The sequence below is a fragment of the Scyliorhinus torazame genome, chromosome 8 (assembly GCF_047496885.1).
Source record: "Scyliorhinus torazame isolate Kashiwa2021f chromosome 8, sScyTor2.1, whole genome shotgun sequence".
NCBI classification, from domain to species: Eukaryota; Metazoa; Chordata; class Chondrichthyes; order Carcharhiniformes; family Scyliorhinidae; genus Scyliorhinus; species Scyliorhinus torazame.
The window spans coordinates 35,146,731-35,161,072 of record NC_092714.1 but is presented as its reverse complement, the minus strand read 5'-3'; the positions used below and the strand labels follow the sequence as shown (position 1 = coordinate 35,161,072).

Sequence of the window (14,342 nt, the reverse complement as noted above, 5' to 3'; positions counted from 1 at the left end):
AATAAATAAAAGGATGGGACCAACAAATCCAGTGAATCCTGGATATCATGGGAAAAATAGCATTGGATAAGGAGAAAAAGGGAGGCTTATGGCTGATACCTAGAGTTCTAAACAGCAGAAGCCCCAGAGGAGTATAGAATATGGAAGGGGAACCTTAAAAAGGAAGTTAGGATAGCAAAAAGGGGATATGAAGGATACTGGCAGTTAAGATAAAGGAAAATCCCAAGTTGTTTTAATAAGCACATTAATGGTTAAAGGATAACTAGGGAAAAAGTAGGGCCCATTAAGCACCACAGTGGTAATTTATGTGTGGAGCAGGAGGACATAGGGAGTATTCCAAATGAATATTTTGTGTCAGCGTTCGCTTGTGATAGGGACAATGTGGGTATAGAAACCAGGGAGAAGGAGTTTGATAGAATTAAATAAATTAACATAGACAGAGAGGAGGTTCTGAATGGTCTGGCAGGCTTAAAAATAGACAAATCTCCAGGGCCGGATGAAATATATCCCAGGCTGTTTAGAGAGGCAAGGGAGGAAATAGCAAGGGTGCTGGCAATAAGTGCCAGAGGACTGGAGGATAACTAATGTGGTACCATTATTCAAAAAGGGAGGAAGGGATGAGCCAGGAAACTACAGGCCAGTCAGTCTAACTTCAGTGGTGGGGAAACTATCAGAAGCAATTCTGAGAGGCAGAATTAATCTGCATTTGGAGAGGCAAGGATTAATCAAGAACAGTCAGAATGGTTTTGTTAAGGAGAGGTCATGTCTGACCAACTTGTTTGAATTTTCGAAGAGGTGACCAGGTGTGTAAATGAGGGAAATGCATTTGACGTAGTCTACTTGGACTTCAGCAAGGCTTTTGATAAGGTCCCACATGGGAGACTGACAGTGAAGGTAAGAGCCCATGGGATCCAAGGAAATTTGGCAAATTAGATCCAGAATTGGCTGAGTAGCAAGAAGCAGAGGGTGATGGTTGAAGAGTGTTTTTCTGACTGGAGGTCGGTGTCCAGTAGGGTCCTGCCGGGATCAGTTTTGGGGCCCTTTGTCCTTTATAATGCTTTAGACGTGAATGTAGGAGCGTTGATCAGCAAGTTCACAGATGATACTAAAATTGGTGGGGTGGTAAATAATGAGGAGAAGAACCTTAAATCACAGGAGCATATAGACGGGCTGGTCAGATGGGCTGCTCAGTGGCAAATGGAATTCAATCCAGACAAGTGTGAGGTGATGCTCTTGGGCAGGCAAGCAAGGCAAGGGAAGACATGATGAACGTCAGGACCCTGGGAAGCACCGATGATTAGAGCGACCTTGATGGGCATGTATATCGGTCCCTTAAAGTAACAGGGCAGGTGGATAAGTGGTTAAGAAGGTATAAGGTAAACTTGCCTTTATTAGCTGAGACACAGAGTTTAAGAGCATGGAGGTTATGCTGGAACTGTATAAAATGTTGGTTAGGCCACAGCTAGAGTATTGTGTGCAGTTCAGAAATCCACATTATAGGAGGGATGTGATAGCACTGGAAACGATGCAGATTACCAGGATGCTGCCTGGGATTTTGTATAATGAAGAGGGATTGGGTAGATTGGGGTTGTTTTTCTGGGAGCAGAGGACAAAATTAAGGTGTATAAAATTATGAGGGGGATAGATAGAGGACACAGAATGGAACATTTCCCCTTGAAGGGATCAATGACCAGGGGGCATGGATTTAAGGTAAGGGCCAGGAGGTGTAGAGAGGATGTGAGGAAAAGCCTTTTCACCCAAGGTAGTGGGAGTTGAAATGAAAACTTAAATGAAAATGAAAGTGAAAAACTGAAATGAAAATCGTTTATTGTCACAAGTAGGCTTCAAATGAAGTTACTGTGAAAAGCCCCTAGTCGCCACATTCCGGCGCCTGTTCGGGAAGGCTGGTACGGGAACTCACTGCCTGAAAGGGTGGTGGAGGCATAAACCCTCATAATATTTAAGAAGTATTTAGATTTGCACTTGCGATGCCAAGGCAGACAAGGCTATGGACCAAGTGCTGGAAAATGGGATTAGAATAGTTAGGTGGTTTTTTTTTGACCATCGCATACGCAAGGAGCCAAAGCGCCTTTTCTGTGCTGTACACCTCTATGTCTCTATGAAACGGGTGTGAAGGGAAAGAAGAAACTGGGTGTTGCAATATTTGTTGTCCATCGCTAGTCGCCCTTTGAGATGTTGATGGTAGGCCATGTTGTTGTACCACTTCTGTCCATCTGATACTCTTTTAGACTCTCCTGTAATGTTTTGGTACAACCGAGTGATTTGCTAGGCCATTTCAGGGGGTAATTTTAAAAAACCACATTGACAGGTGTCAACCACATTGCTCTGGAGTCACATGTAGGCCAGACCCACTATGGAGGACTGCCTTCCCTAAAGGACACTCGTGATTCAGATGGATTTTTACAACAATCAATGACAACAAGGTGGCTTACCATCAACATCTCAAAGGGCGACTAGCGATGGACAACAGGTAGTTGGTCACCATGTCAAAGACTGGCTTTCAATTCCAGATTTATTAGTTGGTTGACTTTAATCGATTGAATTTAAATCCCACGGGCTGCTATGATATGATTTGAACACATGTCCCCACAGCATTAGCCTGAACCTCTGGATCATTAGTCCAGTGACATTACAGGTACATCACTGTAGGGCAGCACGGTAGCATGGTGGTTAGCACAATTGCTTCACAGCTCCAGGGTTGCAGGTTCGATTCCGGCTTGGGTCACTGTCTGTGCGGAGTCTGCACGTTCTCCCCGTGTGTGCGTGGGTTTCCTCCGGGTGCTCCTGTTTCCTCCCACAGTCCAAAGATGTGCAGGTTAGGTGGATTGGTCATGCTAAATTCTCCTTAAGTGTCCAAAATTGCCCTTCGTGTTGGGTTGGGTTACTGGGTTATGGGGATAGGGTGGAGATGTGGGCTTGGGTACGGTGCTCTTTCAAAGAGCCGGTGCAGACTCGATGGGCCGAATGGCCTCCTTCTGCACTGTAAATTCTATGAAAATTCTTCTTTCGTGCTTGATCTTGAATCCAATGCAGGATTAATAGGATGAAAGCCTCTAATTAGAGCTCCTTCTGGACGAAGGGTACAAAGCAAGAGATTCTACAATTTGGCATCAAAGGACAGTTTGACACAGAGAAGCCAGGATGATGGCAGCTGTACAGTGAAATAATGCAGGGCAGTGCAAAACAAGATGATTTTCTGAGGCTGAGGAACAAGAATACTCGTGGGCAAAATAGAAAAGGCTGAAATCTGCATGGGAATTGTTATTCTAGATCCCAAGAGCTGACATAAGGTGTTAACATCCCGAATATCCCTCACTGACACATACAAAATTACATATGAAAATGTGTATACTTATGAGATGCCATTGACAAAAATAAAGCATTTTGTCCACTACATTGCTGATCATAACACTGGCAACTTCTTTCTGCACATTTCAGGGAAGAAATGTCTGGTACCCCAAAAGTATTAATTTACATCTGCTGCAACTGTCAAACGAAATAAGATAACATTTGTTGAATAGAGAGAAAGCAGACTGCTATAGAGAAGAACTCAGAATCTCCATCGCAACAACAACTTGCACTTATGTCGCATCTTTTATGTTCCAAGCACTTCAGAGGAGTGCTACCAAATAAAATTCGACTCCAAACCACGTGAGGAAATATTGGTGCTGCTAACCAATAGTGCAGATGACCAAGCATTTGATCAAAGAGGTACATTTTAAGGAAGAAGGAAAGAGAGGTGGAGAGTGGTATAGGGAGGCAACTCCAGATGCTAGGGTCTCGGCATCTAATGGTTGGCATGAAAAAAATCAGGGATTTTAGGAGGTTAGAATTGGAGGAGCAATTATCTTGGATGGTTGTGGGACTGAAGTAGATGAGAGGAGTTGGGAGGTGATACAGGAATCAGAATCTTAAAACTGAAGCCTTAGTTGAACGGGAGCCAATGGGGTCAGAGGGACATGCAAGACCGATGGGCGAATGGTGCACATTATGACTGAGTTTTGAATTTTCTTTAGGTTTATGGAGGGGAGAAGATGGGAGACCAGCCCAGGAGTACATTCGAATAATAAAGTGTACTAGCCATGGTGAAGATTTCAGCAGCAGATGTGTTTGGGCAGGGGCAGAACCAGGCAGTTTAATGGAGGCGGAAATAAACAGTCTCAGTGATGGATCCGAAAATGTGGCTGGGAAGGTAATCTCCAGGTCAAATGTAAGATCAACATTGCAACGTCTGAGCGGAGGGCGCAAGCTCGAGGCTGGCTTAAAAAGGGTGATGGCTAGTCGGGAAGGGGTGGGGGGGGATGGGGGGGGGTGGAAGCCTCCCGTCCAGGCTGATCACATGGAACGCGAGAGGGCTGAATGGGCCGGTCAAGAGGGCTCGCGTGTTCGCGCATTTGAGGGAACTGAAGGCGGACGTGGCAATGCTACAAGAGACACACCCAAAGGTTACAGACCAGACGAGATTGAGGAAGGGGTTGGTTAGCCAAGAGTTCCATTCAGGATTGGACTCAAAGTCCAGGGGGGTAGCGATCTTGATCAGCAAACGTGTGGCATTCGAGGCAGAGAGAACCGTGTCAGACAAGGGGGGTAGGTACATAATGGTGAGTGAGAAGCTGCAGTGGGTGCGAGTGAACATATATGCTCCGAATTGGGACGACATGGAATTTATGAGGCAGGTGTTAGGTAAGATCCCAGACTTAGAATCACTAACCTGATCATGGAAGGGGACTTCAACACAGTCACTGATCCGGAATTGGACCTGTCAAAATCCAGGACAGGGAGGAGGCCGGCTGCGGCAAAGGAATTGAAGGGTTTTATGGAACAGATGGGGGGAGTAGACCCATGGAGGTTTGCACGGCCGAGGACGAAGGAGTTTTCCTTTTTTTCACATGTCCACAAGGTATTACTCTCGCATCAAATTTTTGGTTCTGAGCAGGGCGCTAATACCGAAGGTGGTGGATACGGAGTACTCGGCAATTGCAGTGTCGGATCATGCCCCGCACTGGGTGGATCTACGGGTTAGTGTGGAGAGAGGGCAACGCCCGCTGTGGAGACTGGATGTGGGGTTGCTAGCGGACGAGGAGGTCTGTGGGCGGGTTAACAAGTCCATCCAGAACTACCTGGAAACAAATGATACGGGGGAGATCTCCGCAGCGATGGTTTGGGAAGCTCTGAAAGCAGTAGTCAGAGGGGAATTAATCTCGATACGGGCCCACTGAGAAAAGGTGGAACAGGCTGAGAGGGATAGATTAGTGGAGGAGATACTCCAGGTGGACAGGAGATACTCGAAGGCCCCGGACACAGGGCTACTGAGGGAGCGGCGGTGGTTACAGGTTGAGTTTGGGCTGTTGACCACAGGGAAAGCAGTGGAACAATTGAGAAGGCAAGGAGGCGATCTATGAGTACGGGGAAAAGGCAAGCAGGATGTTGGCGCACCAGCTCAGGAAAAGAGAGGCGGCCAGGGAGATAGATAAAGTAAAGAGTAGAGATGGTAATACTGTCCTGGACCCAGCGGGGGTGAACAAGGTGTTTAAGGACTTTTATAGTAAATTATAAAAGTCGGAACCCCCGGCTGGGGTGGAGGGGATGAGGCAATTTCTGGATGAGTTGAGATTCCCGAGGGTGGAGGAGGACGTGGTGGAGGGGCTGGGAGCCCCAATTGAGATTGAGGAAATAGTCAAGGGGCTGGAGGGCATTCAATTGGGCAAGGCCCCGGGCCCTGACGGCTACCCGGTGGAAATCTATAAGAATTTTTCAGAGATATTGAGCCCACTGCTGGTGAGGACATTTAACGAAGCAAGAGAGAAGGGAGTCCTCTCCCCAACAATGTCGCCGGCCTCGATTTCATTGATCCTGAAACGGGAGAAGGATCCGGAGCAATGCGGGTCACACAGGCCGATTTCTCTACTGAATGTGGATGCCAAACTGCTGGCTAAGATACTGGCCATAAGGATAGAGGACTGTGTCCCGGGGGTGAAAGGGGAAGACCAGACGGGATTTGTTAAGGGAAGGCAACTCAAGGCCAATGTTCGAAGGCTTCTAAATGTTATTATGATGTCCTCAGAAGGAGGGGAGGCGGAGGTGGTGGTAGCGATGGATGCGGAGAATGCTTTTGATCGGGTGGAGTGGAATTACTTGTGGGAGGCGCTGGGAAGGTTTGGGTTTGGTGAGGGCTTTATTGACTGGGTGCGGTTGCTCTATCAGGCACCAGTAGCGAGTGTGTGTACGAACCGGCTACGGTCGGGGTATTTTAAACTACACCGAGGGACAAGGCAAGGGTGCCCCCTCTCCCAGATACTGTTTGCTCTGGCCAGAGCCATTTGTTGGCAATTTTTCGGAGTATAAATTGAACATGGGGAAAAGCAAGATGTTTGCAATCCAGGCAAGAGGACAGGAGAAGAGACTGGGAGAGCTGCCGCTTAGAATGGTAGGGAAGAGCTTTCAATATCTGGGAATCCAGGTGGCCCTGAAATGGGAGGTACTACACAAGTTAAACCTATCCCGGTTGGTAGAACAAATGGAAGGGGACTTTAAGAGATGGGACATGCTCCCACTATTACTGGCGGGGAGGGTACAGACCGTGAAAATGACTGTCCTACCCAGATTTCTGTTTGTCTTTCAGTGCCTCCCCATCTATATCCCCAACTTCTGCAATTACTACTGGGCGGATGGAGGCGGCGTCATGTAAAGACACCAGTCTGGGAGCATTGATAACGGCACTTCTGCCGTTCTCGCTGGCCCGATACTCCACAAGTCCGGTGGTAGTGGCGACTCTGAGGATCTGGGGGCAGTGGAGGAGATATAAGAGAGTGGAGGGAGCATCGATTTGGACCCCGATTTATAGCAACCACAGGTTTGTACCGGGTAGGCTGGATGGTGGGTTCCGGAGATGGCAAAGAGCAGGAATTAGAAGGATGGGGATCTATTTATAGACGGGAGTTTTCCCAGCTTGAAAGCTTTGGAGGATAAATTTAAATTGTCAGCAGGGAATGGTTTTAGGTATTTGCAGGTGGGCGACTTCCTGAGAAAGCAGGGGCCGGCCTCTCCGCGGTGCTGCCGCCACGGGGGATACAGGATCGAGTAGTTTCCAGTACCTGGGTGGGGGAGGGGAAGGTATCGGATATTTACCAGGAGCTTTCGGAGGTGGAGGAAACTCCGGTGGAGGAGCTGAAGGGCAAGTGGGAAGACGAGCTAGGTGGAGAGATAGAGGCGGGTCTATGGGCGGATGCCCTAAGCAGGGTTAATACCTCCTCATCGTGCGCCAGGCCTAGCCTGATACAATTTAAGGTAGTCCACTGGGCACACATGACAGCAGCTAGGATGAGCAAGTTTTTCGGGCTAGAGGATAGGTGTGCGCGGGAAGCCCAGCAAATCATGTCCACATGTTATGGGCATGCCCGAAGCTTAGAGGGTTTTGGCAGGGTTTTGCTAAGGCAATGTCCACGGTGCTAAAAAACACGGGTGGTGCCGGGTCCGGAGGTAGCGATCTTTGGAGTGTCGGAGGATCTGGGAGTTCAGGGGGCAAAAGAGGCCGACGTCCTGGCCTTTGCCTCCCTGGTATCCCGGAGACGGATCTTGTTAATGTGGAGGGACTCGAAGCCCCCAGAGTGTAGAGACCTGGGTTAGTGACATGGCTGGGTTTCTCACTCTCGAGAAAATAAAGTTCGCCTTAAGAGGGTCAATGTTAGGGTTCTCCCGGAGGTGGCAGCCGGTCGTCGACTTTCTCGGGGAAAATTAAAAATGTCAGCAGATGCAGTGTTCGGGGGGGGGGGGGGAGTGGTTGAGGTGTGTGAAGATTGGGCTGGGGAGGGAAATGTTTATTTTACAATGTTGATGTCATTGTTTCTGTTACTGTTATAAACATTTTCAAATACCTTAATAAAATATTATTAAACAAAATAAGATTGCAAAATCTGATTCAACCTCAGGCGATTGCCAGGGAGAGAGTTGGAGTTGGTGGGTAGAGAATGGAATTTGTGGCATGAATGACGTGAGCAATTATGTATCAAAGATCAGATTGATATTGAGTTAATACTAGATGGGTATAGAGGAATACGGCACAAGGAAGTGCTGAGGGTTTTGGCCAAGGGTGGTATCATGACCGGTACAGGCTTGGAGGGCCGAAGGGCCTGTTCCTGTGCTATATTGTGCTTTGTTCTTTGTAGGGAAACATCTGGTTTGACAGTTCAAGGAGAAAAGAAAAGGGTGCAACTACAGTAAGAGTGGAGTTAGTATGGAGTGCTGTTCATTTAATGGCTGAACAATGAACACAGTTGCTTCTGGTTTAGATGGACACCATGTATAGCCAACCATGTTCTGAAGCTGGAGATAGAGCATGAGATATCCCAGTAAACAGCAGTATAGTCACATGAATTCTTCATCTGACTCTTGGGTTTCAGTATATTTGCATAGTTCAAGATTCACTGTGGGTCATGAGGTGTACGAGTTACATATGCTCACTGCTGGAGTGACCGGTGACAAAGAGATAATCTAGGGTAAAACCTCCCAAAACATAGCAGCATTTATCCCAATCTCCAAATCTTATGCTTCACTATATCAGACATACCCGCCGCTGGTGTGCCGTAGATTGTGCTTGGACATTTTGTATGGGAGGCTCCGCTCGCCCAGGTTCTCCAGGTTCCTCACCACAGCTCCATGTTTCAGTAATGCTTCCACCGTACGACGCATGGCAGCAGCTGTCTCAGTCTGTGAAAGAAATAATAGGAGTTGGGGGCAGGAATGGAGGGGAAGAGGGAAAGAGGAGAGGGAAAGAGATGCAAACTTTTGAGTCCAATTGTTACATCAACGGAAACGCCATTTAGCATTTCATAAGCCCAGTCATTTCTCATTTGGAGGAAGTAAATTGTCCCTGAAAGTCAAGTAGGCCCAGTAAAAGGGAACATTTTCTGTTTGCCTCATCTCTTCCTGGTTGAGAAAATTCTAAATACCACAATAGCTTCAAAACCTATGAAAAAGTGCATAATCGTTCTTGTATGTCTGTCTAGGACAAGGAGAACATCTTTGAGTCACCTCTAAGTGCCTGATTTTATGGTTCAGAACCACATTTTGGAAGTAACCCTCAAAAGGTAGAATGTTGTTTCATGTCACATCATTGAGAGGGCTATAAATTGAATGTAGTTAAACCAAAGAGCTGCTTTTAAGGTACTGTTTTCATTTAAATATGTCAAGGATTTCTATGTTAGCATCACACAAGGGCGAGTTCAGAAAACGTTCTCACAACAAATCAAGCCGGACAACAAGAAGTGCTTCTTGCTCATTTTTACTGTCACCAAATTATAAGGGAAGAATGTCAATGACACAGTAATAATGGATGCCTTCAACCACCGCATTGTTAACTGAAGCATGGCAACAAAACCCAGAACTTGCTGCCAAATTGTTTCTTGGCACAGTCTGTTGCAGACCTCACTAGCTGGATTTGCATCTAGAACTGGTTTTCATACATACAATCATAACCAAACTGCAGAAGTACTGGAACCTCTGCCGACGAGTGAGCAGACTAAATGAGTGACCACACACTAAATCAAATTGGAGATCTCCCTGAAAATCCACTGCAATTACATTCAGCAAAGCCATATACAATTTCAAACGGGTAAATGGTCAGTCGATTGTGGGGTAAGCTGGAAAAAAAATCAGGAGGTCCAGTGCTTACGCAGACCCCATCGAGGGAAAATAACTGGTGGCCTTTGAGACCGTAATGCAAGACATACACAAGCAAAGAAACAAATGGTTGGGTAATTAAAATTTATAAAATATTTTCAGGAAGAAAAAAAAAAAAAAACAGAACCATAAACTTATTCCAACAATGATATCAGGGCTGAAAACAGAGCTGTAACACGGAGCATTTTAGTATGTGTATATTTTAGTATATATAAATACATAATCCCTCATCACATGAGGAAATACTTCATCCAATTAATGATTATGAAGGATACACACAGCTGTAGAGGTAAAACAAGAAGACAATGCTATTTTTCAGTCAAAAGGTGACCTTGCCGACTAACCGGTTGTGGGGTTGGCAGCACACCCCAGGTGTGTTTAGACTGCCAACCCTAGGTAAAGACAAAGGGTGGAATTTCCCATTTACAAGACCAAGTGTGGTAGCAGGCAGTTTAGGAGGCATCCACCTTGCTGCTCGGAATGGCAGGAACTCACACCCAATTCCACACCTGGAAGTTCATTAATCATGCACAGGTGAGTATCAGACTGAATCAGCTCACGGTCGGGAACGGACTTGTCTGCCCATCATCAGCTGTCGGGGCTGAAGGTCTGGGCCCCCTATGTAAACACCAATCAAACACATACATCTCTCTCATTAACCTACCTGTCTCCAGGAGACCGCAACAGAGATCTTCCACCCACAATGGGTGGCTGCGAGCCTCAAGAGGGCAGCACGGTACATAGTGATTAGCACAATTGCTTCACAGCTCCAGGGTCCCAGGTTCGATATCCGTCTTGGGTCACTGTCTGTGCGGAGTCTGCATGTTCTTCCCGTGTGTGCGTGGGTTTCCTCCGGGTGCTCCGGTTTCCTCCCACAGTCCAAAGATGTGCAGGTTAGATGGATTGGCCACGCTAAATTGTCCTTAGTGTCCAAAATTGCCCTTAGTGTTGGGTGGGGTTACTGGGTTATGGGGACAGGATGGAGGTGTGTGGTTGGGTCGGGTGCTCTTTCCAAGAGCCGGTGCAGACTCGATGGGCCGAATGGCCTCCTTCTGCACTGTAAATTCTATGAAAAAGAGGAAAGCTGTACCCCACTTCATCCACCACGCCTTGCAGGGCTTGATCAGAGGAGTGCAGGCAGACAGGCATGTCCTGTTTCCCAGGGATTGGTCCAGGAAGCCACACCAAACTCAACTCTCCCGTCTGGGAGGCTGTCACACTGGAGGTCAGCAGGTTGGCAACTGTGTTGAACTGAATGATCCCATTTGCTCTGCTAGGGCAAGTCAACCTTCAACTCCCTCCAATGTTAAATTTCTCTGCATGGGATCATGTACAATGGCTACTCTCTTCAGGGATTTCACACATCCATTCACAGGGAACACACATCACCACTCATTCGCACACGGAAACTTCCACATCACCACCACACATCTATCTCGTTGCTCAAATTCCACCATCTAGCCATTTTGGGGAGGATTCACCACACGCAGGGGACATGCATCTTACCCAACCTCTGCTCCTGCCCTTATCAGCACAGGCCTTTCTTTCATCTTCATACAGGCCAAGCCGACACACAAAAGGGAAAGAGCGCAGACATCACGCAAGGGGGCAGCATGGTAGCATTGTGGATAGCACAATTGCTTCACAGCTCCAGGGTCCCAGGTTCGATTCCGGCTTGGGTCACTGTCTGTGCGGAGTCTGCACATCCTCCCCATGTGTGCGTGGGTTTCCTCCGGGTGCTCCGGTTTCCTCCCACAGTCCAAAGATGTGCAGGTTAGGTGGACTGGCCATGATAAATTGCCCTTAGTGTCCAAAATTGCCCTTCGTGTTGGGTGGGGTTACTGGGTTATGGGGATAGGGTGGAGGTGTTGACCTTGGGTAGGGTGCTCTTTCCAAGAGCTGGTGCAGACTCGACGGGCCGAATAGCCTCCTTCTGCACTGTAAATTCTATGATAATCAAGAGGGACGACCAACATCACTGCCCTCAGAGTTCGAATAGGCTGCCGCTGAGCTGGCTGGGTGGACAGGGATCACTCCTGTGGGGAAGCGGAGATCAGGTTGTTCCAACAATCTGGTACAGATCTCAGCACCATCGCTTCATCAAATCCTGACAGCAAATCAGGTGCAGTATTAAATCTCTCAAGCTCATCAACCAAAACTGTATTCTCTATTGTGTAGGTAGCAGCAGATGGAGGCCCACAAAGCAGCCTAACAGGAGTCCGAGCTTCCATATATGTCCGAAGAGGAAGCGCTGGAAGAAACGTGACTGTGCTCATCCATGCCCTCCACCAGCAGAAACGCACACCTCAGCAGGGCAAAGCTCTAGATTAGACTCAGGTCACCTTCTGGAGAACACCTGCTGTAGGGAGATATCAGTGAGGTTGAGGCAGAGACAGCCCAGGTCTCCAGCAGTTGGAAGGCTGCTGGAGAATAGCCACTCACTCAGTCCAGGTCAGATGATGGAACCCTACAAGTGGCTGGCAACTCAATGCTGAAGATGTATCAGGCCAGAGATCTGACAGTCACTCAGCAGATTCGAGTGAACAATGGAGGAGTCCATCCATGCTCTGGCTTATGTCACAGCTCTGACATGGGAATGACGTGGCTCTGACATGGGAATGCCGTGAGGCCATCATGGGACAGTAGGCAACAACCATTAATATTGAATACCAGATCTTGCCGGATTTGCACTCGACCCTGCAATCCATGGCCACCCACCCTGGTAGTCACCATCAAGATGTAAATGACACGGAGACGAGGCACCTCAACTTCCCAGGTGCACCACCTTCTCAAGGAGTCAGGGCGGGGCCGGGGCCTCCATGCAGGACACTCTTAAGGGTGTGCAGCCCCCTCTGCCTGCAACCACATCAGCTCTAGCTGCTCAAACGAAACACGGTGCATCTGTGCCTGAACAGGAGATGCACAGCGAGCTGGGGCCCTCCAGGCCACAGGCTTCCAGAGAACAACTGCCAAAGTCATCACAGACATCAAGGCATAGCAGTCAGCAGACTGCCTCCACCCCTGCTGTTAATGTCAGGGCTGCACCAAGGCACAGCAGTATGGTTAGGAAAGATGAGGAATTCTGATGTCACTTTTGGGTCAAGGGTGTCCTATCACTGTAAAGAATTTTAACTTTTGTGAATACATTTGATGTTTATGTGAATGTTCGGTCAACTGAAGGCATTATGAATTTGTACATTGGAATCCTCTTATGTCAAGGTTCAGACATCCTCCCCCTCAGTGATCATGTCACACTGTGGGATTAACATTCATGTGGTGTCCACCTCATTTGAGCTAGTCTCCACACCCTTGGGTGATGTCTAGGAGGGGTGTTAAAACCTTTATTTGAAGTGTGTAATGTAAGCTTTGCTAACCGCTCTTCCACGAGGAACACTATTGAGTGAGGGCAGTTAATCAGCGTCAATTTTTGCAGTACCTGTTTCTCCTCTGTGGAAGTGGCAGAACGCAGGACATACAGGAGAAGAGTAGAACTCTCATCTCAGTCGCAGCAGGGTTTGAAAAATTGGTAGGAAGCCAACTTAGGAGAACACTAGCTGAATCGCAACCATTTTGGGAGGCAAGAGTTGCCCCGGGACAGGTAGTCCAGCCTAAGAGAGCTGCAGGCCAATTAGAGGCGGGCAGCGCTATTGGGGATTAATTATGGAGAGACCCAATGGCTATCACCAGGCTGGGCAATTTGCCAGGCTCGATGCTTGACATGGGCCTCACCTTGCCACTGGTTAAATCCCAGTGGAAATTAATTGCCTGCTTAAGTGCCTCAATTGATCCATTGGTGGGCGAGTTTCCACTGGTATATTTACGATTCAGCAGGGACAGCTGGTGGAGCAGGCCAGCCTATTAGATTTAATGAACCCCAGAGACTTCAAACCCACCAGCAGAGGAGTGCAAATTCCTGCCCATGTCTTTGTTAGTGAAACCACATCGTAATCCCATGTAGCAATTTAAGAGCATAATAAATAGGAGTAGGCCATTTGGGCCCCTGCTTCCCATTCAGTCGGATCAGAGTTGATCTACTCAGCTACACCTTCCTGCACTGAACTCATATTTCTTTAGCACCAAAAATAAATTAACCTTGGACTAAAATATACTCAGGAACTGAGCATCTACATCAATCCGCGAGAGAGAATTCCAGAGGTTCACAGCTCAGATTGAAGAAACTTTTCCTCATCTCAGTCATAAATGGCTGAGCCCAATGACAGGTAGTGCAAGACATCTCAGCCAGGAGAAATGCCCTCCCATCAATTATCCTGTCAAACCTTTATTTATGTTTCAATGAGATCAGGGGCGAAATTCTCCGGTATCGGCGCGATGTCTGCCGACCGGCGCCCAAAATGGCGCAAATCAGTCGGGCGTCGCGCCGCCCGAAAGGTGCGGAATCCTCCGCATCTTGAGGGGCCGAGCCCCAACCTTAAGGGGCTAGGCCGGCGCCGGACGAATTTCCGCCCCGCCAGCTGGCGGAAACGGCCTTTGGTGCCCCGCCAGCTGGCGCGGAAATTACATCTCCGGGCGGCGCATGCGCGGGAGCGTTAGCGGCCGCTCACGGCATCCCCGCGCATGCGCTGTGGAGGGAATCTCTTCCGCCTCCGCCATGGTGGAGACCGTGGCGAAGGCGGAAGGAAAAG

The 14,342-nt window shown here is 48.1% G+C and overlaps 1 protein-coding gene across 1 annotated transcript in view; it reads right to left on the bottom strand.

Moving 5' to 3' along the window:
* mrps6 (mitochondrial ribosomal protein S6) overlaps nucleotides 1-14,342 on the bottom strand; it is a 104,321-nt gene that overhangs the window by 31,631 nt on the left and 58,348 nt on the right. Inside the window, exon 2 of the mRNA XM_072513381.1 lies at nucleotides 8,588-8,727. Coding sequence (XP_072369482.1) covers nucleotides 8,588-8,727 — 140 coding nt within the window. The remainder of the gene's footprint in view (nucleotides 1-8,587; nucleotides 8,728-14,342) is intronic.